This window comes from Pituophis catenifer, unplaced genomic scaffold (genome assembly GCF_029215685.1).
Source record: "Pituophis catenifer annectens isolate HBS135680 unplaced genomic scaffold, rPitCat1.0.hap2 SCAF_15, whole genome shotgun sequence".
NCBI lineage: Eukaryota > Metazoa > Chordata > Lepidosauria > Squamata > Colubridae > Pituophis > Pituophis catenifer.
Window position 1 is genome coordinate 3,623,783 of NW_027256895.1, and position 22,137 is coordinate 3,645,919.

A 22,137-nucleotide genomic window follows, 5' to 3' on the forward strand; every position below is an offset into this window, starting at 1 on the left:
CACACACACACCGAGGCTGAGAAAAACGACGTTTCAAATGATTAAACTACAACAGACTGAGCTGAAAAGTTACACAAAGCCATTAACTTCAGGTTAATGGAATAAAAAAGGTGGAAGGGACCTTGGAGGTCCTCTAGTCCAACCCCCTACTCAAGCAGGTGACCCAATACCCTTTCAGACAAAGGGCTGTCCAATCTAGAGGAGGAGGGGGAGGAGGAGGAGGAGGAGGAGGAGGAGGAGGAGGAGGAGGAGGAGGAGGAGGAGAGGAAGAAGAAAAAAGAAGAAGAAAAAGAAGAAGAAGAAGAAGAAAGAAGAAGAAGAAAGAAGAATTAAGAAGAAAGAGAAAGAAGAAAGAAGGAGAAGAAGAAGAAGAAGAAGAAGAAGAAGAAGAAGAAGAAGAAGAAGAAGAAGAAGAAGAAGAAGAAGAAGAAGAAGAAGAAAGAAGAAGAAGAAGAAAGAAAAAAGGAGAAAAAGAAGGAGAAGGAGAAGGAGAAGGAGAAAAAGAAGAAGGAGAAGAAGTAAAAGAAGAAGAAGAAGGAGGAGGAGGAGGAGGAGGAGAAGGAGAAGAAGAAGAAGAAGAAGAAGAAGAAGAAGAAGAAGAAGAAGAAGAAGAAGAAGAAGAAGAAGAAGAAGGGAGGAGAAAGAAGAAAGAAGAAAGAAGAAAGAAGGAGGGGGAGAAAAAGAAGAAGAAGCAAGAAGAAAGAGAGAAGAAAGAAGGAGAAGAAAGAAGAAAGAAGAAGACGCAAGAAGAAAGAAGAAGAAGAAGAAGAAGAGAGGAGAAAAAGAAGCAAGAAGAAAGAAGAAGAAGAAGAAGAAGAAGAAGAAGAAGAAGAAGAAGAAGAAGAAGAAGAAGAAGAAGAAGAAGAAGAAGAAGAAGAACAACAACAACAACAACAACAACAACAACAACAACAACAACAACAACAACAACAACAACAGACGTTTCATGACCAGACTAGGGAACATGATCAGTGCCAGAAGGGAGGAGGAGGAGGAGGAGGAGGAGGAGGAGGAGGAGGAGGTGGATAACCGAGTTGAAAGGGACTTTAGAGGTCCTCTAGTCCAAGCAGGAGACCCTAAATCATTCCAGAGAAATGGCCGTCTGATCTCTTCTTGAACACTTCCACGGTTGGAGCACCCACAACGTCTGGTGGCAAGCAGTTCCACTGATTAATTGTTCTCGGCTGTCAGGAAATTCCTCCTCAGTGGTAACCCAGGCTTCCAGCAAAGCAAGACACGAGGCATTGCGGCTCGGCCAGCTTGGCAAGCAGTTCTCGAGTGACGACCACCGTTGGGAATGGAATTGCGGTCGTCAATCGTTGCGTTCGTTAAGTCGAAGCATCATGTGACCAGATTCGATTTTGCCACCTTTTTCATAACGGTTGTAAAGCGAGTTACACTGCAGTTGTTAAGCGAATCACGTGGTCGTTAGGGGAAACCATTCTTCTAACTCCGCGGGGGTTTTTTTTTTGCAGAAACCAGCAGAAAAAGTCACAAATCATGGTACATAGTATAAATCAATCAATAAAATAAATTTTGAGCTGAGCTGAGGAAGGAAGGAAGGAAGGAAGGAAGGAAGGAAGGAAGGAAGGAAGGAAGGAAGGAGAGGGAGGGAGGGAGGGAGGGAGGGAAGGAGGGAAAGAAAGAAAGAAAGAAAGAAAGAAAGAAAGAAAGAAAGAAAGAAAGAAAGAAAGAAAGAAAGGGAAGGAAGGAAGGAAGGAATGGAAGGAAGGAAGGAAAGAATAAAAGAAAGAAAGAAAGAGAAGGAAGGAAGGAAGGAAAGAATGAAAGAAAGAAAGGGAAGGAAGGAAGGAAAGGAAGAAAGAAAGAAACAGAGGGACGGAAGGAAAGAAAGAAAGAAAAAAAGAAAAATGGAAGGAAGGAAAGAAAGAATGAAAGAAAGAAAGAAAGAAAGGGAAGGAAGAAAAAGAAAGAAAGAAAAGGAAGGAAGAAAGGAGAAAGAAAGGAAGGAAGGAAGGAAGGGAAGGAAGAAAGAAACAGGGAAGGAAGGAAGGAAGAAATGGGAGGAAGAAAGGAAAGAATGAAAGAAAGGGAAGGAAGGAAGGAAGAAAGGAGAAAGAAAGAAAGGAAGGAAGGAAGGAAAGAAAGAAGGAAAGGAAAGAAGAAGGAAGGAAGGAAGGAAGGAAGGAAGGAAGAAAGAAAGAAAGAAAGAAAGAAAGAAAGAAAGAAAGAAAGAAAGAAAGAAAGATGATAGATAGATAGATAGATAGATAGATAGATAGATAGATAGATAGATAGATAGATAATATGAGCCCATTTCCAGGGGCAGCGGGGGCGGCAGTCGTAACTTTGAGGAGGGGTCATAAAGTAGCATTTTTGAAAGCCCGTCATGAGGTTGAATGATGGCTAAAGGACCCATGATCGGTCGCAAGTGGAGGACTGGCGTGTGGGATGGACAGGAGGGGGGGAAGTCCCCACACCTACCTGGAGACAATCTGGATTCTGAGCTGCGAATTCCGTCCATTCCTGCAGAGCGCAGTGCTTGTGGATGGCGGTGAAGAGAGAGAACTGGGGGAAGGAAACAACAGGGAAACGGAGTTAAGACGCCCGGCTAGGAAGCGGCAGAGCGTGAGTTCAAGTCCCGCCTGCGGCACGAAAGCCAGCTGAGGGACGCTGGGCGGGTCCCTGTCTCTCAGCCCTGCCCGCCTCACAGGGTTGTTGGTGCTGTCAGGAAAACAGGAGGCGGAAGGTGGGATGGACATGTTCACTGCCTGGAGTTGTTTGTAAAAAGGGAAGGGGGAGGAAGGAAGGAAGGGAGAAAAAGAAAAGAAAAGAAGGAAGAAGGGAGGGATGGAAAGAGGGAGAGAGAGAGTGAAAGAAGGAAGGAAAAAGGAAAAGAAAGAAAGAAAAAGAAAGAAAAAATTAAAGAAAGAAGAAGGAAGGAAGGAAGGAGAAAACAAGGAAGGAAAAAGGAAAAGAAAGAAAAAGAAAGAAAAAATTAAAGAAAGAAGAAGGAAGGAAGGAAGGAGAAAAGAAGGAAGAAAGAAAAGAAAGAAAAGAAAGAAAAAAGAAAAGAAAAGAAAGAAAGGAGGGAGGGAGGGAGGGAGGGAGGGAGAGGGACAAGAAGGAAGGAAGGAAGAAGGGAGGTATGGAAGCAGGGAGAGAGAGAGGGAAGGAAGGAGAAAGAGAAAGAAAGAGAAAAAGAAAAGAAGGAAGAAAGAAAGAAAGAAAGAAGAAAGGAAGAAAGGAAGGAGGGAGGGAGAAAGGAAGGAAGGAAGAAGAAAGGAAGAAAGAAAGAAAGAAGGGAGGAAGGGAGGGAGAGGGAGAAGAAGGAAGGAAAGAAGGAGGTAGGTATGGAAGGAGGGAGAGAGAGAGGGATGGAAGGAGAAAGAAAAAGAAAGAGAAAATGAAAGAAAGAAGAAAGGAAGGAAGGAAGAAGAAAGGAAGAAAGAAGACAGGGAGGGAGAAAGGAAGGAAGGAAGGAAGGAAGAAAGAAAAAAGGGGAGGGAGGGAGGAAGGGAGAGGTAGGGAGAAAAAGGAAGAAAGGAAGAAGGAAGGGATGGAAGGAGGGAGAGAGAGAGGGAAGGAAGGAGAAAGAGAAAGAGAAAGAAAGAGAAAATGAAGGAAGAAAGAAAGAAAGAAGAAAGAGAGGGAGGGAGGGAGGAAGAGAAAGAAAGGAAGGAAAGAAGGAAGGAAGGAAGAAAGAAAGAGAAAAAGAAAGAAAAGGGAGGGAGGGAGGGAGGAAGAGAGAAAGAAAGGAAGGAGGGAAGGAAGGAAGGAAGGAAGGAAGGAAGGAAGGAAGGAAGGAAGGAAGGAAGAAAAAGAAAGAAAGAGAAGGGAGGGAGGGAGGAAGGAATGGTGGCTGGGGGATTCTGGGTGGGGGATTCTGGGACTTGAAGTTCAGCCATCTTCCAGGGGCCCAGCCTGAGAACCTCTGCCTAAGACCAAAGGCCGAGTTGGGGTTTTGGGGAAGCCATACCTTGCCCAACGCCTTGGCCATCTCAAAGGTCCCCACCGTGTCCATGTTGGCCGCGATGATGGGAATCCCCGTGTAGGTCTGCTTGGAGTTACGGAAGGTGAAGGACCTCATGAGATCCACCTAGACACAAAGAGAAGGCGGCCAATCCAGAGAAGACGTCACTCCCCCAAACTTTGAAAGTTGGCTTCTCCCAACCTTGGGTTCCATCCAACCTCTGCCTGGACAACTTAAGCGGGCCAGGAATGGCGGCCTGTCAATCACCCATCACCCATCTCGTGCCTGCTGTCAGGAGGAGAAAATCTCTCAGCCTCACGACAGCTGCTCAAACGTCACATCCGTAGTCCTCGACTTACGACATTAGGGACCGGGATTTCCATTGCTAAACGAAGGGGTTATTAAGCGACCTCTTTTTTGCCACCGTGGCCGAGCCAATCACCGCAGTCGTTAAGTGAAACAGGTGGTCCTTAAGCAAATCCAGACACCCACCCCGGGGACTCTGCTTCCCAAAAACCATCCGGGAAGGTCGCAAATGGCGATCAGAGCTGTCGTAAGTGCGTGCTGGATTGCCAAGCGGCCAAATTTTTAATCGCGTGACCGTGTGGGGATTCTGCAACGGTCGTAAGTGCGAGGACCGGTGGGAAAGCTGCTTTTTTTCCTCCCCCCCCAGTTCCGCGGGAACTTCAAAACGGTCACTAATCAAACGGCCGTAAGTGGAGGACTATCCGTCTGCCCCTGGGGCATTCCGATCCGGTTCTGCTGCGGAACAAAAATGCAAGACTCCGAAACCAATAAGGCTCACCGCAATCCGTTTTCATTCGGGGCTCCCGGGAGGAATTTCCTCCACTAAATATTAGGAGGCTTATATTTATATATTTTAGGAAAGGAGGAGAAAACGATATGCTCATACATATGCATAAGTAGCAGAAGACGGGCTCATGAATATTCATAATTAAATAAATTAAATAAAAATAAATAATAAAATAAACTACAAATTTACTGTTCGATCATCAAGATATTCTTAATTTAAAAAAAAAAAATCAGTTGCATTGCCATAGCGGCTTTCATAAAGCATATAGATAAGCCCTCGACTTATGACCTCAACTCACCCCAAAATTTCTGTGGCTAAACGAGACAGTGAATTTTTTCCCCATTTTACGACCCTTTTCGGCCGCCGTCCTTAACTAACTCGCTGAAATTGTGAAGTCAGTCGTACTGACGTGCCACTTGCCACCCCCCTTCCCCAGGATGCTGGGACCGTCATCGATATCTGAATTTTAACCGAGTTAGTTAAGGACAGCGGCCGAAAAGGGTCGTAAAATGGGGAAAAAATTCACTGTCTCGTTTAGCAACAGAAATTTTGGGGTGAGTTGAGGTCATAAGTCGTTAAGTGCGAAAAACCGTTGCAAGTAGCTTTTTTTCCGTGCCGTGGTAACTTCGGTCACTAAAGCAATGGCTGTAAATTGAGGACTTGTATACAGAAAGTCTGTATACAACTGGGTTTGAGTTGAAAAAAAGTGGGAAGGAGCGACCGAGCGTATTTTAAGTCCCCCTCCGGAGTCTTTTCCTCTGTTTTTGGCTTCTTACCGTCACTAAATGTACTGTTGTAAGTCGAGGCTACCCGTACGGAGGACTTCAAGGTTGCCTCATTTAACGCACATTCCTTCTGTGTTTGCTACCTCGCTAACACACTCACAAATTCCTCCAAAAATTTGTTTCCTTCACCCTGCCCAAACTCTTAGCGCGATTCTCAAATTCACTCCCGGAAGAGAAAACGCGAAGTAAATGTGCAATTTCTCTGTCTTTAAAAACCATAGATATACATTTATTTATTATTATTCACATTTAGTTACCGTATTTTCCGGCGTATAAGATGACCCTCGAATTTTCCTGTTAAAATATAGGGTTTGGGCTATACTCGCCGTATAAGACTACTCCTCTTCCAACGCACACCAAATAAAAATTAAAAAACATCAACTGGCTCACCCACAATGTAAAAGCAGCTGTGCTAGACCCAAAATGGCCCCTGAAACAAGCAGGAACCTCACACGGCCACAAAAAGGCCCAAAAAACAACTTTCACACTTTAGACACACACAACACAACACAACACAACACAACACAACACAACTGGCTCACCCACATTGTAAAAGCAGCTGTGCTAGACCCAAAATGGCTCCTGCAACAAGCAGGAACCTCACACGGCCACAAAAAGGCCCAAAAAACAACTTTCACACTTTAGACACACACAACACAACACAACACAACACAACTGGCTCACCCACATTGTAAAAGCAGCTGTGCTAGACCCAAAATGGCTCCTGCAACAAGCAGGAACCTCACACAGCCACAAAAAGGCCCAAAAAACAACTTTCACACTTTAGACACACACAACACAACACAACACAACACAACTGGCTCACCCACATTGTAAAAGCAGCTGTGCTAGACCCAAAATGGCTCCTGCAACAAGCAGGAACCTCACACGGCCACAAAAAGGCCCAAAAAACCAACTTTCACACTTTACACACACACAACACAACAACACAACTGGCTCACCCACAATGTAAAAGCAGCTGTGCTAGACCCAAAATGGCCCCTGCAACAAGCAGGAACCTCGCACAGCCACAAAAAGCCCCAAAAAACCAACTTTCACACTTTACACACACACAACACAACACAACACAACACAACACAACTGGCTCACCCACATTGTAAAAGCAGCTGTGCTAGACCCAAAATGGCTCCTGCAACAAGCAGGAACCTCACACAGCCACAAAAAGTCCCTAAAAACAACTTTCACACTTTACACACACACAACTGGCTCACCCACAATGTAAAAGCAGCTGTGCTCGACCCAAAACGGCCCCTGCAACAAGCAGGAACCTCACACAGCCACAAAAAGCCCAAAAAAACCAACTTTCACACTTTACACACACAAAATTCCACATACAGCTTTGTGAGATTTTGTGCGTTTGTGTAGTTAGAGTGAAACCCTACAGAAACACACTAAATCTCAGAAAGCTGCACAAATATTATTTTATTTTATTTTTATTTTTATAGGAAAGCTACATTTAAAACTTCCTAAAGTTTAAATGACTAGGTCTAAAAAAAGAACAACTAAAAAAAAAACCCAATTAACTATTTTTTTTTAAAGCTCCCAAAGGGGGAAAAAAAACTTACCCAATAGAACAGGGGTCTCCAACCTTGGCAACTTTAAGACTTGTAGACTTCAACTCCCAGAATTCCTCAGCCAGCTTTGGTTTGCTGGCTGAGGAATTCTGGGAGTTGAAGTCCACAACTCCCTGCCTGCTTGATTGCAGGCAGGGAGATTCAGTTGCTTGCTGATGCAATGGATTGCAGGCAAGCAAAGCAAGGCAAGCGTTGCGACTAGCAGCTAAGGTAAGCAAGCTGGAGGGGGAAATTTTTTTTCTTTTACATGGCTCTGGCGATCCCAGCTGAGTTGCCTGATTAGCAGATCGTCAGAGCTTGGATCGCCAGAGCCATTTAAGGCTCGTCAGAGCCTTTCGGGCCGGTCTGCCTGGTTACAGGAGAACGACACCCGGCGTATAAGACGACCCCCCGACTTTTGAGAAGATTTTCATGTGTTAAAAAGTCGTCTTATACGCCGGAAAATACGGTAGCTCAATTATTATGATGATAACTGCTGCAAGGAGAGTGACAAAAAAAGGCCTTCTACCTCGCTCCGGGATTTGAGGGTACTCCGTTTTGGTCTCAGGAGGACATCCTTGAAGTCCAATTTAATGTCATTCTCAATGTGGGGCATCGTGGATTCCTGTAAATTTAAAAAAATAAAAATAAAAATAAATAAATAAAAAGCAAAGAATCCTGGAATTCTGGAACACCAGGGATGAAATCTCAACCTTTTCTTCTCTCAACTTTTTTTTCCTGACGGTTAAGAATAATCAGCGGAACGAACTGAATCCAGAAGTTGTAAATGCTCCAACTCTGCAAGTTTTTAAGAAGAGATTCTATTCTATTCTATTCTATTCTATTCTATTCTATTCTATTCTATTCTATTCTACTCTACTCTATTCTTCTATTCTATTCTATTCTATTCTATTCTATTCTATTCTATTCTATTCTACTCTACTCTACTCTACTCTACTCTACTCTACTCTATTCTTCTATTTCATTTTACTTTCATTTTATTAGATTTATATACCGCCCTACTCCCAAAGGACTCAGGGCAGTGAACAGCCAGAAAAATAAAACACACAAACTACAAAATTTAAAAGACAATATAAAAACCCATTAAATAATTTGGCCCAAAACTATTTAAAACACCCCTAATGTTTTAAAACCAATTTAAATTTCTATTCTCTTCTGTTCTGTTATGTTCTGTTCTATTCTATTCTATACTCTACTCTATTCCTAATTCTATTCTAATATTTCTATTTCTATTCTTTATTTCTAATATAATATAATATTATATTATATTATTATATTATTATATTATATTATATTATATATTATATTAATTAGTATTGTATTGTATTGTATTGTATTGTATTGTATTGTATTATTATATTATATTATATTATATTATATTATATTATATTATATTATATTATATTATATTATATTATATTATATTATATTATATTATACTATATTATACTATATTATACTATATTATATTATATTATATTATTATATATTATACTATTCCTTTCTATTTCTATTCTATTATTCCGATTCTATTTCTATTATTGCGATTCTACCATGTTTCCCCGAAAATAAGATCTCCCCAGATATTAAGCCCAATTGGGCTTTTTTGTGCATGCACTAAAATAAGCCCTCCCCGAAAATATTTAGCAGGTGGTCCTTGCCATTTCCACTGGTTAGGGTTAGGGAGACAGAGATGGAAATCAGGTAAGACGGCAAGAGGAGCCCCGTCTCGCTCCACGCACCCCAAAATAATAAGACCTCCCCAAAAATAAGGCCAAGCACTTATTTCTGGGTTCAAAAAAATATAAGACAGGGTTTTATTTTCGGGGAAACACAAGTATTTCTATTTCTATTTCTATTCTTTCTATTCCTATTCCTATTCCTATTCCCATTCCCATTCCCATTCCATTCCATTCTATTTCTGTTCTATTCTATTCTACAGTTAAACAATCTCCAATGCAAATTATTTTCCATCGGTCATCCCTTGCTTTTTCAAAAGGCAACTGAACTTCGTATTTTTCAAAGTATTTTTCCTTGAAGACATTTCCCTTCTCATCCAAGAAGCTTCTTCAGTTCTTACCGAATGGTGGAGGCTGGAAGGATTTATATTCCTTTGCAGTCATCTGGTCATTAGTAGTCTCTCTGAGAGTCGTTGAGGCCACTTAGAGGTTTATCTGTACCCTCAGGGTCACCCGAATACAAGTATTCCTCGATTTACAATTGTTCATTTAGTGACTATTCAAAGTTATGTCACTGAAAAAAGTGACTGATGACCATTTTTCACACTTACGACCTTTGCAGCATCCCCGTGCTCGTGTGATCAAAATTCAAATGCTTGCCCACTGTCTCACACTTACGACGTGAAGGTTCACGTGCTCCCCTTCTGCGACTTTCTGACAAGATTCACCTCCCAACCGGGTTACTAATTTATCAACTTCAGTTATTCACTCAGCAACTGTGGCAAGAAAGGTCGTAAAACAGGGCAAAAACTCACTTCGCAAACGACTCACTTAACAACAGAAATTTGGGGCTCCGTTGTGATCGTAAGTCGAGGACTCCCTGAAATGGGTGTGGATGAGAAGCGAAATGTTCTTGAAGGAAATACAAAAGTCCAGTTTTGCCTTTTGAAAAAAAAAAAAAAGACCTTTGGGAAAATCTACATAGATCTTCTCAATCGTGTTTGCAAGGCTTTATGGCTCAAGGTAGTTAATGATCATTTTCCAATTACACTTTCAACTTTGGGACACTTTCAGCTCTCTTACTCTGGGTGAACTGTGTGGCTTTCAGGAACCAAAAGTCGCTGTCAATAAAAGTTTTATGACCTCCGTGTCACCATCGGCCTTGATTTCTGCATGATCGTTCCCGTCATTCTAAACAAAAAAATAAATAATATTGAAATGAATTTCAAAAGTCCAACTTTATCACAAGTGAATCTCTCCTTTCCAGGGGTGAAATCCAGCAGGTTCTGACGAACCCGTAGCGGAAAATTTTGAGCAGTTCGGAGAACCGGCAAATATCACCTCTGGCTGGCCCCAGAGTGGGGAGGGAATGGAGATTTTACAGTATCCTTCCCCCAGGAGTGGGGTGCGAATGGAGATTTTGCAGTATCCTTCCCCCAGGAGTGGGGTTGGAATGGAGATTTTGCAGTATCCTTCCCCTGGAGTGGGGTGGGAATGGGGATTTTGCAGTATCCTTCCTCTGCCACACCCACCAAGCCACACCCACAGAACCAGTAGTAAAAAAATTTGGATTTCACCACTATTCCTTTCCCATAAACCCTTGATCATCCTCATCTCCAATCTCTCAAAATTACCATTGTCTCAGTGCCACGAGATAACAGATCTTGAAATTCCCTCTGCCCTTCGTGCTAAGACTTCCCCTGCCCACGTTAAGAGTTCCACGGGGCCCCGATCGCTTCATCCCAAACCGGGAAGCTTCAGGGCCCCCTCTGGTAGACTTGAACCACTTTGAGCAGCTCTTCGATCTTAGGGAAGCCTTAGTTGGCTTTGCAGTTTTACCTCCCTGATCTGGCGGGACTACAACTCCCATGCGCCCCAGCCGGCACGGCCCATGGGGAATTGTAGTCCTAGCCCACCTGGAGGGCATGAGATTGGGGAATGCTAGGTTAGCCTCAACCAGTGTGTATCAACCTTGCACATTGGAAGCCGGGTGGACTTCAACTCCCAGAATTCCCCAGCCAGCATGGCTGGCTGGGGAATTTTGGGAGTTGAAGTCCACCCATTTTCAAGTTGCAAAATTGGGGAAACGCTGGCTTAAGCCATGCCAACCTTGCACCCCAACCCAGAATCCCCAGTTTGGTATCTCAAAACATGCATCCCAATTATTGACCCATTTTTAGGGTACGGAGTATATAGGGGGATGCACAAACCCCACTTCCGGTTCCCCGTTTTTTCGCTTTCCGTCCGCTTCCGGTCTTTTGGCGCTCCCCGAGAGGGGGAAAAAAAAAAAGCCACCTCGATTCGCTCTCGGCGTTCCAAGGTCTCCGCTAAGCCCCCCTCGAAGCTGGCTGGCGTTCTCTTTTTAACGGAGGAGCAATGCCTTGTGGGAAACGTAGTTCTCACTCTAAGCGTCTCCAAAGCCCGCAAGGGCTGTTAGAACTACATCTCCCGTAAGGGAGCGCACTTAAACGCGATGACGTCAGGCGCAGAGGCAAACGCCAATCAGCCTGCTGAGACAAGAAAAACTACAGCTCCCAGGGACCAAAACGTCACAAATATGTCTCCGAGCGGCCATGTTTGTTTTCTTTCTTTCTTTTTTTGGGGGGGGGGTACTATTTTTGCCTCAGCGATAGAAGAAACCTTTCAACAATTCCAGAATTAATAAATATTAATGTATAAATATTAATATTAATAAATTTATTAAAACAAACAATTATATAATTCTGATTTCTAATAATTAATGATTATTAGAAATAGAATTACATTGTATTGAAGCGTATGATACCCAGGTATCATACCATTCACGCATTGATACGTATAAACAATGACAAAGTTTATTTATTTATTTATTTATTTAAACAACATAAAATTAAAAACGAAAACTTGAATTGGGGAAAAAGGAAGAAATAGAATTATTTCTATTTTCCTTATTATCCTTCCTTCACGATAACGGCGCTCTCTTTCTTTTACGCGGCCTACCCAAAAGAAGAGCGGTGACAGAATCGCGGGGCGTGCTGGGAAACGGAGTCCTCCGCTCCATTCCATCCCAGCCAACCTAGCGGAGGAAAAGACAGCGTCTCCCATAATGCAGCGCGACAGCGGCGGAAAGATATCTAAAAAGCAGGACTCTCTCTCTCTCTCTCCTTTGGCTTTGACTGAAGGAGCAAAAGACAGGAAGTGACGTCACCGGAGACCGGAAACAATCCTTCGGGAGCGCGGGAGAAGCCAGTTCCGCTTCCGAGGTCGGAGGTTGGGCGTCGCTGAGAGAGGCACCGGGACGGGCGAGCGAAGCGGCCAGGATGTTAATCAAAGTGAAGGTGAGGCGGGGAGGCTCCGGCGGAGGGGAGCCGCCAAACGGGCCCTGTCTTCCCACGTGCGCTGAGGCGCGGCATCCTTGGGGAGCGCCGGCCGCGGTGCATTATGGGCGGCTCTGAGGCGCCCGGCAGGCAGAAGCCCAACCGGTAGAGCTGCTTTTTTTCTCTCTCTCTCTTTCAGCAGGCAGCGCTCCAGGCCGTGAAGGGCGGCAAAAGACGTAGGTTCTCTCAGGGGACACAAGTTCGCCGGTTCGAATCCCTGGTACAGGGTCTCCTGCCTGAGCAGGGGGTTGGGCTAGATGACCTCCAAGTTCCCTTCCAACTCAGTTACTCTATTAAAAGACCCACAAAAAGGCACCGCAGCCCCAGGGATGTAGTAGCCTTCCTTCAATCAAAGCCCCAGGAGATATATACATACATACATACATATAATCTATCTATCTATCTCTATTTATTCATCTGTCAGTCTGCCTGCTTCCCTCTATCTATTTATCTATCTATCTATATCTTTATCATCTATCTATCTATCCATCCATCCATCCATCCATCATCTATCTATCCTCGGGCTTTGATTGAAGGAAGGCTACTACATCCTATTATCTATGTATAGATATAGATACTACATCATCAATTTTCTTACTTCTTCGTAGGGTTTATGTGTGTTTTTCTTCTAGCCAGGTTTTCCCTACGTAACCAAGGTTTTTCTGCAGCACCAGCTCAGTAGAATCACATCCACTCGATTCTGGGAAAATTGATACTGTACCTTTACAGGGAGGATACATAAAATATGGGTGTGGCCTACTGATGAAAGCAAATGAGCTAGAAATAGATCTACATAGGTCTCCCATCTAGCAGGAAGAGCTTGCTAGCTGTTAGAAAAGAAAAAAGCCCAGAATCGAGTGGATGTGATTCTACTGAGCTGGTGCTGCAGAAAAACCTTGGTTACGTAGGGAAAACCTGGCTAGAAGAAAAACACAGATACTACATCCTATATATCTATCTTTATCATCTATCTATCTTCATCTATCCATCTAGCGATATCTATCATCTGTCTATCCTCGTGCTTCGATTCAAGGAAGGCTACTACATCCTATATCTATGTATAGATTTAGATGCCACATCCTATATATCTATATCTATTTATCTTTATCTTCTATGTTTATCATCTATCTATCTCTATCATCTATCTATCTTTATCTATCCATCTATCTATATCCATCCATCCATCTATCATCTGTCTATCCTCGGGCTTCGATTGAAGGAAGGCTACTACATCCTATATCTAGATATAGATATAGATACTACATCCTATATATCTCTATCTATCTATCTGTCTATCTATCTGTATCTATCTATCTATCTATCTATCTATCCATTTATATCTATCCATCTATCATCTGTCTGTCTGTCTATCTATCTATCTCTCTATCTACACCTATATATATACACACATCCTGTTTCCCCCAAAATAAGACATCCCCTGATAATAAACCCAATCTGATTTTTGAGTGCATGGCAATAACACCAAGCGCTTATTTCAGGGTTCAAAAAAAAATATAAGGGTCTTATTTTCGTGGAAACACACACACACACACACACACACACACACACACACACACATAAATTTGGTATAAAATGGTTTGTCGTGAATGCGACTGCTTGAGGGCTCCTGGATTGGAGCTGAAAAGCGAAAGGGAAGCAGGATGCTCCCTCCCATATTGGGGTAGACCAGATACTTTGATAGAAAAACACTATATATAAATATACACACACACACACCCTGTTTCCCCTAAAATGAAATAAGCCCTCCTTGAAAATATTTAAATGCGTGCACAGCCGGTCCCTGCCATTTCTTCTGTTTCCTCCATGCACTCCAAAATAGCAAGACTTCCCCAAAAAGAAGGTCAAGTGCTTATTTCGGGGTTCAAAAAAATTTAAGACAGGGAAAGACGTCCTAAAACAGCATTTAGTGTGACTAAAAAGGCCATTTCGAGAGTGGCAATCCCTTCCACACTGAGGGCAGATACATTCTCTCCCCTGCTCAGCCCCCAGATTTCGCTGGTTCCGGGACTCCCTCTTTGCCTCGGCCTGCCGAACAAGTGTCTCTTCAAATTGGAGAAGGCCGTGCTGCGTCTTTAGCCTCCAAGCTGAACGATTTTAATCCTATAATTGTTTTATTCTGTTATTTATGGTATTGTGAGTCACTTGGTAGAGATGGGCGGCAGACAAATTTAATAATGTCATAACAAAGAAAGGCAAAAAAAAAAAACAAAGTCTGGATAGTGGACATGGCAGCACCTGCAGACGTGAAGAGAAGGTAACAAAATACAAAGACCTGCAAATAGAAAAAGAACGACTGTGGCAAAAGAAAGCAAAGTTAGGACCAATAGTACTGGGGGCTTTGGATGCAATCCCAAAATATCTGGAGCCCCTCTTGAACACCATCGGCATTGACCGAAATCCCCATCGGTCAATTGTAAAAAGGCAGCTTTATTCAGAATAGCTTACATCCTGTGACAATACCTTCAAACGCCATCAAATATCAACATCCAATATTTGGGGGGTTGCCCTAGAGAGGAGGAAGGGGGTCAAGCTATTTTCCAAGGCACCTGAAGGTCAGACAAGGAATAATGGATGAAGATTGATCAAGGAGAGATTCGGGAGGATTAGGGGACTGGACGCTAAAACATAATAACAAATGGTTGCTGGAATTGAGTATGTCTAGTTTGATGAAAAAAAGGACTAGGGGTGACATGATAGCAGTCTTCCAATATCTCAGGGGTTGCCCCAAAGAAGAGGGGGGGGTCACGTTATTCTCCATAGCCCCTGAGGGCAGGACAAGAAGCAATGGGTAGAAACTAATCAAGGAGAGAAGCAACTTAGAACTAAGAAATTTCCTGACAAAACAATTAATCCGTGGAACAACTTGCTTGCAGAAATTGTAAATGCTCCATCACTGGAAGTCTTTAAGAAGATGTTGGATAACCATTTGTGTTGTGGTCCGTCAGCGGCCTGTGCGGGTTGTAGCTGATTCTGACAGCGAGGAGGCTGGTGTGCTGCACCAGCAGCCTGTGCAGCTGGCACTCGAGTCGGACAATGAGGAGGCTGGAGAAGATGTGGTGCCAGAGGCGGGGATTCCACCAGGGCCTTCAGAAGCTCCCATAAGTGAAGAGGACAAAGAGGAGGAGCCTCTTCTCGATGCACGGGCGCGCAGGGCTGCCAAAAGGCAGGAGTGGCTCCTCAGGTGGAGGTCTCTTCGAGAGTAAGGCTTGGGGCTAATTGGCCACTCCCTTAGCCTATTTAAGGAGGAACGCCGACAGAAGCAATTTGTAGGGAACAACTTTAGTTCATTCTCCTTCGCGTCGGGATTCTCTGCAAATTGCTTCTGGGCTTTCTGCCAACCTTCATAAGATTGTGATTACTTTATCTTTGGTTTCGCCTCTGTCCGAATGCGATCTAAAAAGCCGGAAATGTAGATGAGTGAAATACCTTTTGATTTATGCATAAGCAAGGACATTACAAAAGTTAGCAGATCCCTTCCCTTTCTCTCTTTAGAATTGAATCCGAGTGGGATTCTACAGAGGGAGTAGACGACAGTGGTTTGATGAACCTTTTTTTTTCTCTCTCTCTTCCTTTCGTTGCAGACGCTGACCGGGAAAGAGATAGAGATTGATATCGAACCGACGGACAAGGTATCGGCCCTCAAAAGAATGGGGTGGGTTTTGATTTGCTGATTATCCTTGTTGCGTGTCCTGCTTTGCCTTCAAACGCACTTCACCCTCGACTCCCCGAAGGCCTCTTGTTTGTAGAAAGAGAGAGGAAGGTCTGTATTTGGAGCTCCCGTGCAAACTAGGAGGAACTCCTCCACCATGTCCCCCCACCCACCCCTTCTTTCTACAATCTTTGTAAAGCCTTAATAAGGCCACACCTGGAATCCTGCGTCCAGTTTTGATCAGAAAAAGATGTTGAGACTTTGGGGAGGGAAAGTGCAAAGAAGGGGAACTAAAATGATTTAGGAGGCTGGATAATTTTAATTTCATTTAAGCGAGGATAATTTAATGTAATCTGAGCAGGTCATAGGGACGCGGTAGCGCGGTGGCTAAGACGCTGAGCTTGTCGATCGAAAGGTCGGCGGTTCGAATCCCTCGTGCCGTGTAATGGGGTGAGCTCCCCGTGACTTGTCCCAGCTTCTGCCAACCTAGCCATTCGAAAGCACGTAAAAAAAATGCAAGTAGAAAAAAATAGGGACCATCTTTGGTGGGAAGGGAACAGCATTCCGTGCGCCTTTGGCGTTGAGTCATGCCGGCCACATGACCACGGAGATGTCTCCGGACAGCGCTGGCTCTTTGGCTTTCAAACAGAGATGAGCACTGCCCCCTAGAGTCGGGAACGACTAGCCTATATGTGCGAGGGGAACCTTTACCTTTAAGCAGGTCATACAAATTGAATGTTTCTGAGATGATTAGGAGACTGGAGACTAAAACATACGATGAACGGTTGCAGGAACTGGGTTTGGCTAATCTAGAGAAAAGAAGGACTAGGGGTGACATGAAAGCAGTATTCCAGTATTTGAGGGGCTGCCCCAAAGAAGAGGGGGTCTGTCAAGTTTCGAGGTCGTCTCAAATAAATTGCATTTCAAACAAAGTCTTTGAAGAAAAACTCCTATTTATTAAGCACGACATTCTAACCCGACTCCAAACGAAGCCAACACTGACTTCCAGCCCCAAAACCCTCCCTTTCCGTTCCCCACTCCCCTGCGCTCATTGGCCATCTTCCAGGTCACTCTACACCTAATCTACTGCTCCAGCTCAAAGGAATTTCCCCCCTCCCATCTCATCTCCTAGGGGATATTATCTCCAGGGAAAATAAGTAGGTGAAAAGTCAAACGTCCCTCTCCAGACACCTTCGCTTCTCCTTCTTATGTCAGCACTAAATGCAGGTTGAAGTGCTGACAGGGTCAACCTATTCTCCAAAGCACCAGAAGGCAGGACAAGAAGCAACGTATGGAAACTCATCAAGGAGAGAGAAAGCAACCTGAAATTTCCTAACAGTGTGGACAATTAACCAGTGGAACAGCTTGCGAATAGAATAGAATAGAATAGAATAGAATAGAATAGAATAGAATAGAATAGAATAGAATAGAATAGAATAGAATAGAATAGAATAGAATAGAAATACTGGTAGAAAATATGGAATGGAATAGAATAGAATAGAATAGAATATATGGAATAGAATAGAATAGAATAGAATAGAATAGAATAGAATAGAATAGAATAGAAAATAGAATAGAAAATAGAATAGAAAATAGAATAGAAAATAGAATAATAGAATAGAATAGATACAGTCATAAATGGTAGGAGATGGGTGGTGGGACCGATGAGAAGATTAATAGTAGTGCTGATTTAGTGAATAGTTTGAGAGTGTTGAGGAAATTATTTGTTTAGCAGAGTGATGGCGTTCGGGGGAAAAACTGTCCTTGTGTCTAGTTGTTCTGGTGTGCAGTGTTCTATAGTGTCATTTTGAGGGTAGAAGCTGAAACAATTTATATCCAGATGCGAGGGGTCTGTAGATATTTTCACAGCCCTCTTTTTGACTCGTGCAAGATACAGGTCCTCAATGGAAGGCAGGTTGGTAGCCATTGTTTTTTCTGCAGTTCTAATGATCCTCTGAAGTCGGTGTCTGTCTTGTTGGGTTGCAGAGCCAAACCAGACAGTTATGGAGGTGCAGATGACAGACTCAATAATTCCTCTGTAGAACTTTACCAGCAGCTCCTTGGGCAGTTTGAGCTTCCTGAGTTGGCGCAGAAAGAACATTCTTTGTTGCATTTTTTTGATGACGTTTTTGATGTTGGGTGTCCATTTTAGATCTTGCGATACGGTAGAACCTACAAATTTGAAGGTCTCTACTGTTGATACTGTGTCGTCTAGTATTGTGAGAGGTGGAAGTACGGGAGGGTTTCTCCTAAAGTCCACCATCATTTCTACGGTTTTGAGTGTGTTGAGTTCCAGATTCCTGTTAGTTCCTGGAGAAACTCTTCCGACAATGATTCAGATGTTGACGGCCTTCACCGTAGCGGCCGTGGGTTGGCGTGAAGACACTTGGGTGTTTTCTTGGAGCAGAATCAAACATTACAGCAATGTTTCTCGGTCTTGGGGAACTGGAAGATGGGTGGACTTCCAAAGATGTCCTTGAAGTGATGTCCCGGTGCCTGGAGGCCGTGCGGGTCTGGATGGGGAGGAACAGGCTCCGACTCAACCCCTCCAAGACCGAGTGGCTGTGGTTGCCGGCGTCCCGATATAGTCAGCTGGTGCCATCGCTGACTATTGGGGGCGAGACATTGGCCCCCACGGAGAGGGCACGTAACTTGGGTGTCCTCCTGGATGCACGGCTGTCTTTAGAAGAGCATATGACGGCCGTGGCCAGGGGGGCTTTCTATCAGGTTCGCCTGATTCGCCAGTTGCGCCCCTTTCTGGATCGGGACTCCTTATGCACGGTCGCTCACGCCCTCGTCACTTCCCGCCTGGACTACTGCAACGCTCTCTACATGGGGCTCCCCTTGAGGAGCACTCGGAGGCTCCAACTGGTGCAGAATGCGGCCGCGCGGGTACTTATGGGGGCGACACGGCGCTCCCACGTGACACCTCTCCTGCGCGAGCTGCATTGGCTTCCAGTGGTCTTCCGGGTGCGCTTCAAGGTATTGGTTCTCATCTTCAAAGCACTCCATGGCTTAGGGCCCGGTTATTTACGAGACCACTTTCTGCCACCGATAACCTCCCACCGACCAATACACTCCCACAGAGAGGGCCTCCTCAGGGTGCCGTCGGTCAGGCAATGTTGGCTGGCGACCCCCCGGGGAAGAGCCTTCTCTGTGGGGGCACCCGCCCTCTGGAATGAGCTACCCCCAGGTATACGACTGATCCCGGACCTCCGGACCTTCCGCCGGCTCTGAAGACTTTTTTATTTCAGCAAGCCGGGCTGGGTTAAAAAATTTTTAATTGGTGAATTTTATGGGTAAGGGGTTTTTAAATTGGGGGAAGCCTAAGATAAATCTAATTTTGTTTTATAGCATTTTAATGTTTATATTGCATGTTTTTTAATTTTGGCTGTTCACCGCCCCGAGTCCTTCGGGAGAGGGGGCGGTATAAAAATTTAAAAAATAAATGCTCTCTTACTCACTTTTTTTCCCTTTCTCTGCTCCCTTTCAGGTGGAAAGAATAAAAGAGCGGGTGGAAGAAAAGGAAGGCATCCCGCCGCAACAGCAGCGACTCATCTACAGCGGCAAGCAAATGTGAGTTTCAACCAAGGGAGAGTGTGTCACGCCAGCATAAGTTTTATCCTGATTTGTTTAGGGGGAGGGACCGTCGAACAAAACCGAGCTGAGAATGCTTTGAAAAACAAGGGATCAGAGACATTGGGGAAGCCAGCAGGAAATCGGAAGTCACGATCACATAAGGTCCCTCACTTAACGCCCTGCAGTGGTCCTCGTTTAAAGAGGGCAACTGGGAGCTCTCGGATTTGCTGTCTCTCTCACCCATTTTGGTATATGTGTCCAAAATTGGGACTCACCCCCTGCTTTTGTCTCTCACCCCTCACCCCCCCCCCCCCACAGGAACGATGAGAAAACGGCCGCCGACTACAAGATCCAGGGCGGCTCCGTCCTTCACTTGGTCCTAGCCCTGCGTGGAGGTCTGCGATGATGGCGCCCCCGGCACCCGCCGCGCCACCCCACCTTTCCCTAAAGCCCCCGGATGTGGGTGAGCCTCACCCCCCTCCCCACTCGAGGCGTCGTGGGAGGCCCGTCGGGTTCGAGCGCATCCCGCCGCTTTCCGTCTCTCCCGAATCCCAGGAGGGGAACTGCCTGACACCGCCGCCTCCCCGGAAGTCTCTTTCTTTGCAAGCTGTCTTTGGGAGAGGTTTGGGGGGGGAGGGATTGTGTTTTGAGGGAACGGGGTGCTCTTTTAAGTTATCGGGGTGCAGCCTCCGTCTCGCTGCATGTGCTGGTTTTCGCCACCCGGGTTCCAAAATGTCTTTCCCCACCATCCTCGTCATTTCGTGGCTAATAAATGTTCAATAAACGTTTCACAATCTTCACAGCGTCTTTTGTGTCTCCTGGGATCTGAAGGGTTTCTTTCTGAGGGGGGCGGTGTGTTGATTTGGGTCAATTCCGCCTTTGCTAAGTCCTCGACGTACGACCGTCATCCTCCCATTTACGACCGGTCGCTTAGGAGCTGTTTGAAGCGAAGACGGAGCCCCCAAAATGGTACCGAAGACCAAATTTCGACTCACAAATACAAATTTTGACCCACACACACCCTGTCGCATCACAATTTGCGCACTCGACAACCAGCCTGCCTCAACCGCCGTTTTCTGCGCCTCGTGGTCATGTGACCGCAATTTAGGACAATTTTGGGGGGGCCCTGGAAACCGGCATTTTACATCAGGTTTCCAACAAGCATCCGTTGCAGAAAATGGGTTCGCTTAACCTGGCGATTCATTTAACGACCACTGCAAAAAGAATCGTTGATTGGCCCAAAGTCACCCAGCTGTCTTTCTTGCCTAAGGCGGGACTAGAACTCACCATCTCCTGGTGATTGGCTCAAAGTCACTCAAGCGGCTGTCGATCCTAACGCAGGACTAGAACTCACCATCTCCTGGTGATTGGCCCAAAGTCACCCAGCTGTCTTTCTTGCCTAAGGCGGGACTAGAACTCACCATCTCCTGGTGATTGGCCCAAAGTCACCCAGCTGTCTTTCTTGCCTAAGGCGGGACTACAACTCACCGTCTCCTGGTGATTGGCCCAAAATCACCCAACTGGCTTCCGTGCCTAAAGTGGAACTAGAACTCACTGTCCCCTAGTTGTTGGCCAAAGTCACCAGTCCTAAGGCAGGACTAGGCCTCAATTTCTGGTGATTGGCAAGATAAACAGCATATAAACCGCGAACCCTCCTCTCTCCTTACATTGAGGATATTTCCTCCTCCTTCTCCTCCTCCTCCCTCCTGCCAACCCCACTCCCTTGTAGCACTGATGATGTTCCCACCTTGGGTCATGAAACGTCTGCAAGAAAACCACCAAGCTCAGAGACCCCCAAGGACCCTACAGTCCTCCCCCTCCCCTCCTCCTCCTCCTCCTTCCCACCTCCTCCTCTTCCACCATCTTTTGCCTCTTCCTCCTCCTCCCCTCCTCCTCTACTTCACAAACCCCACTCCCTTCTAGCACTGATGATGTTCCCTAGTTGGGTCATGAAAGGTCTGCCAGAAAAACCACCCAGTTCAGAGAGCATCAAGGACCCCACAACCCTCCTCATCCTCCTCATCCTCCTCTTTCTTTCTTTCTTTCTTTCTTTCTTTCTTTCTTTCTTTCTTTCTTTCTTTCTTTCTTCTTTTTCTTCTTTTCTTCTTCCTTTTTTTCTTTTTTCCTTCTTTTCTTCTTCCTTTCTTTCCTTCTTTCCTCTTTTCTTTCTTTCCTTCTTCTTTTCTTCTTCCTTTCTTTTTCTTTCTTTCCTTCTTTTCTTCTTTTCTTCTTCCTTTCTTTTTTCTTTCTTTCCTTTCCTTCTTTTCTTCTTCTTCCTTCCTTCCTTTCCTTCCTTCTTCTTTTTCTTCTCTTCTTCTTTTCCCCCCCTCCCCTTCTTTCTTCTTCTTCTTCTTCTCTTTCTTTTTCTTCTTTTTCTTCTTCTTCTTCTCTTTCTTTTTCTTCTTCTTCTTCTTCTTCTTCTTCTTCTTCTTCTTCTTCTTCTTCTTCTTCTTTTCTTCTTCCTTCCTTCTTCCTTCCTTCCTTCCTTCCCTTCTTTCTTTCTTTCCTTCTTTCTTCTTCTTCTTCTTTTTCTCCCCCTCCCCTTCTTTCTTCTTTCTTCTTCTTCCTCTTTTTTCTGTTCTTCTTCTTCTTTTCTTCTTCTTCCTTCCTTTCTTTCTTTCCTTCCTTCTTTCTTTCCTTCTTCTTTCTTCTCCTTCTTCTTCTTCTTCTTCTCCCACTCCCCTCCTTTCTTCTTCTTCTTCTTCTCCTCCTCTTTTCTTTTTTT

At 44.7% G+C, this 22,137-nt stretch overlaps 2 protein-coding genes across 3 annotated transcripts in view; one reads left to right on the forward strand and one right to left on the reverse strand.

The window, feature by feature from the left end:
- GMPR2 (guanosine monophosphate reductase 2) overlaps positions 1-11,175 on the reverse strand; it is a 20,271-nt gene extending 9,096 nt beyond the window's left edge. For both annotated transcript variants that reach the window (XM_070953980.1, XM_070953979.1), the window contains exons 1-5: positions 11,103-11,175; positions 9,891-9,998; positions 7,637-7,732; positions 3,941-4,060; positions 2,446-2,529 (exon numbers count right to left, since the gene is read on the reverse strand). In XM_070953980.1, coding sequence (XP_070810081.1) covers positions 2,446-2,529; positions 3,941-4,060; positions 7,637-7,723 — 291 coding nt within the window. In that variant the 5' untranslated portion in view covers positions 7,724-7,732; positions 9,891-9,998; positions 11,103-11,175. The remainder of the gene's footprint in view (positions 1-2,445; positions 2,530-3,940; positions 4,061-7,636; positions 7,733-9,890; positions 9,999-11,102) is intronic.
- Positions 11,176-12,009: 834 nt separating this feature from the next.
- NEDD8 (NEDD8 ubiquitin like modifier) lies at positions 12,010-20,212 on the forward strand. Its single transcript, XM_070954422.1, has 4 exons — positions 12,010-12,124; positions 15,766-15,813; positions 19,327-19,409; positions 19,731-20,212. Exons 1-4 carry the CDS (start codon positions 12,107-12,109, stop codon positions 19,816-19,818), a joined length of 237 nt encoding a protein of 78 aa, XP_070810523.1. The 5' UTR covers positions 12,010-12,106; the 3' UTR covers positions 19,819-20,212.
- Positions 20,213-22,137: the final 1,925 nt, after the last annotated feature.